This window comes from Sinocyclocheilus anshuiensis, unplaced genomic scaffold (assembly GCF_001515605.1).
Source record: "Sinocyclocheilus anshuiensis isolate Anshui unplaced genomic scaffold, SAMN03320099.WGS_v1.1 scaffold225, whole genome shotgun sequence".
In the NCBI taxonomy this organism is placed as follows: Eukaryota; Metazoa; Chordata; class Actinopteri; order Cypriniformes; family Cyprinidae; genus Sinocyclocheilus; species Sinocyclocheilus anshuiensis.
The window spans coordinates 354890-357844 of NW_015539845.1; the positions used below are offsets into that span (position 1 = coordinate 354890).

General features: G+C 41.6%; 1 protein-coding gene across 2 annotated transcripts in view; it reads left to right on the forward strand.

Moving 5' to 3' along the window:
* LOC107684542 (cyclic AMP-responsive element-binding protein 5-like) overlaps window positions 1-2955 on the forward strand; it is a 79579-nt gene that overhangs the window by 69107 nt on the left and 7517 nt on the right. For both annotated transcript variants that reach the window (XM_016480819.1, XM_016480820.1), the window contains one exon: window positions 1066-1293. In XM_016480819.1, the coding sequence (XP_016336305.1) occupies window positions 1066-1293 (228 nt within the window). The remainder of the gene's footprint in view (window positions 1-1065; window positions 1294-2955) is intronic.

Sequence of the window (2955 nt, forward strand, 5' to 3'; positions counted from 1 at the left end):
CACACGCACACACAGGCACACACATGCACACACACACACAAAAGAAATTATATAATAGAAAGGTACCTGCAAACTCACGGCCAATAAGTCTCTTAAAATATCAGATATTTTGACCTGATTATGACAATGCAAGGTTAGTTCAGGTTGTAAAATGTAATGTGATGCAAAAAAAGTAATGATATTTAATAAAGTAAAGATTCATAATGTTTTTTAAAAATACTTTTTACTTTGAAAATATGTAAAAAAAAAAATATATATATATATATATATATATAGGTGTACATTCACATGTGTTCAATATGAAAGGAAAATGTATGTTGCTGAAAATGTAAGTTGTAAATGAAAACAGTTCTTACGTATTACTTGCACCACATTTTTGTTGAAAATGATATAAAAGGTTTTCAAAACCATGTGAAATAAAGAGTAAATTTCTAAGAACTTTGGCACATGTGTTTTAAACTAGATTTTTACTCTCACTGTTATTTGTATTAACCTGTCTACTTAAAATTCTCTTCAGGTCTTTAGAGTGACTGAATCCATCTTTTTGTGATTCAGAAGTTCTGCTTTAATGTATTATTAAGCCAAAGAAGGGGCCCTGTATACATACAAACCATCAAAGCCACTGCATTTTCCATCGCCTCCAGAAACCTGTAATGATCTAAAGACGGCAAACATGGCAACTGCCAAGCATATGTCAAAGAAGCTTTTTGTGGGCCTTGTGCACTGGTAGTGGCCCTGTTTTTCAGGGTGTTGTAGAGTATTGGTCCGAGTGGACATGTACAGTGGAAAACTGGGCCCTGACACCTCTTTATGAGGGTGGGGCAGCCTGTAAATCACACTGCTGTTTCTCACACCCAGACGTCCATCATAGGACTGTAGGGCCACGTGCACAGGGCACATGTTGTTTTAAAGAAAACTCCCAGACAGGAAGCTTCTGACTGAAGAGGTCTGAGCGATGAGATGTTAGACAGGTGATTGGCTGGCAGCCAGGTCTGTGAATATATGAATATGATGCCTCAGGGGAGAATTGTAACTTCAGACTGTTTGTTGTCCCGTATTTTACAGTTATCTCCAGCTGCACAGCAAATGCAGCCGACGCAGACCCTTCAGTCCCCGCCGCCCAGCGGAGGGCGCCGCAGACGGGTCATGGACGAGGACCCCGACGAGCGCAGGAGGAAGTTCCTGGAGAGGAACCGCGCAGCTGCCACACGCTGCAGACAGAAGAGGAAAGTGTGGGTGATGTCACTAGAAAAGAAAGCGGAGGAGCTCACCCAAACCAACATGCAGTTGCAGGTCAGAATCACTCATTCATACACTTCTCCTCAGCTGAAAGCCTCTGTTCTTAAGCGTTAAAAAGCACACTTCACTTTGGAACACACACTGAGATGTATTTCACGCGGGGCTTCATATTTCACTCGGTATTAGCTTACTCTAGACCACAGAAGCTCATAAACACCCTTGATTTGACAGCTGAAGCTACTGTCGATGGAGAGCAGATGGGGATGGCTGTGTGGAGGGCAGGGTCAATGGGTTATTGAGGTCTACAGAGTAACCAGAGCACAGCCAGCTGCAGCTGAATGTGCGGTTTGTAGGCCAGTAAAACCTCTGTGCATCACGGCACATCTCATCTGCGAGAGGTTTCCATTCATACGCATCCATTTGGGCTCTCAGTAGACCTTGAATTTGCATGGAGATTTACCTGAGAGATTGATGCTGTGTGTGTAGTCATGTAAGTCTGTTTTTGGAGGATATCCTGCACTACCCGCAGCTTAACCCAGTCAAGCTGGTTTTCAGCAGGTCTCCAAGCCTGATTGAACTGGTGTACAGGTGATCGCCTGCTGGTGGTCCAGTCTGACCAGATGACACATGTCTAAAGCCCCCTCTAAAACCATGAAACCAGAACAGCTTGACCTCTTTTGGACATGGTGATCATCCTCATGAGGCCACATCATTCGCTCTCTGCTTATCTGAGCAAGCTGAGGTTAACCTGTCTTGCTCAAGGCCACAGTCGATGCTTCACTGGTTGCAATTAGTGTGGTTTGAACCTTTCAATTACCAGCCTACATTTTTAACCACTAGGCCACACCATTCCTACTAATTTACATTTACATTTTACATTTAGTAATTTTGCAGACGCTTTAAGAGCAGCTGGGGTTGCTGAGTCTTCTGGACGGATCCAGGTCTCAGTCAAGCCCAAGATGCTGAGTGTGGAGTTTAAAGAAAAAGCAGAAATTAAGTCTGCTTTGTTGACAGCTGACTGACAATTCCAGAGACCCACAGAGAAAGAAAGAGGTGCAGTAGAGGATGTCGAGATAGGATGCAGGTTAGCAACATTGCGTTGCCGTCTGCGTGTGACCTTAGAGCGTTGTCGAGAGACAACCGGAACTAAAGTGAAAACAGCTGTGGCCGCCTTCTAATTAGCACAGCCAATAGTCTATAGCAGGCCAATTCCTCAAATCGAAACTACAGTTCGCACTTAAACGCAGAAAGGGAGCAATTAAATTAAATTACTAATGCTAGGCAATGTAAGGTACTTGATGTATTCACAAAGATTTTGCTGACAATAAAGATTTGAATTAATTTTTAATTCGTTTTGTGAACCCTCTTTGCCTCATGACTAAAATCGAATCAGTTGAAGACACTGATATATTTGCATTGTGACTCAAAAATGTTCATTGAAGTCTCTGTATGGCAATTTTCATATATTGAAATATTTACACTGTAACGTTCAGATCTTTGGGTTTGGTTAGACTTTTCTTCTTTCCATGCTCACCAAGAATGATCAAAAATACAGTAAAAACAATAACCATTTTCTATTTTAATTTATTTTAAAATCTAGTTTATTCCTGTGTTGGTAGAGCTGAATTTTCAGCAGCTATTTCTTCAGTCTTCAGTGTCATATGATCCTTTAGAAATCATTCTAATATGCTGATTTGCTGCTCAAGAAACATTTCT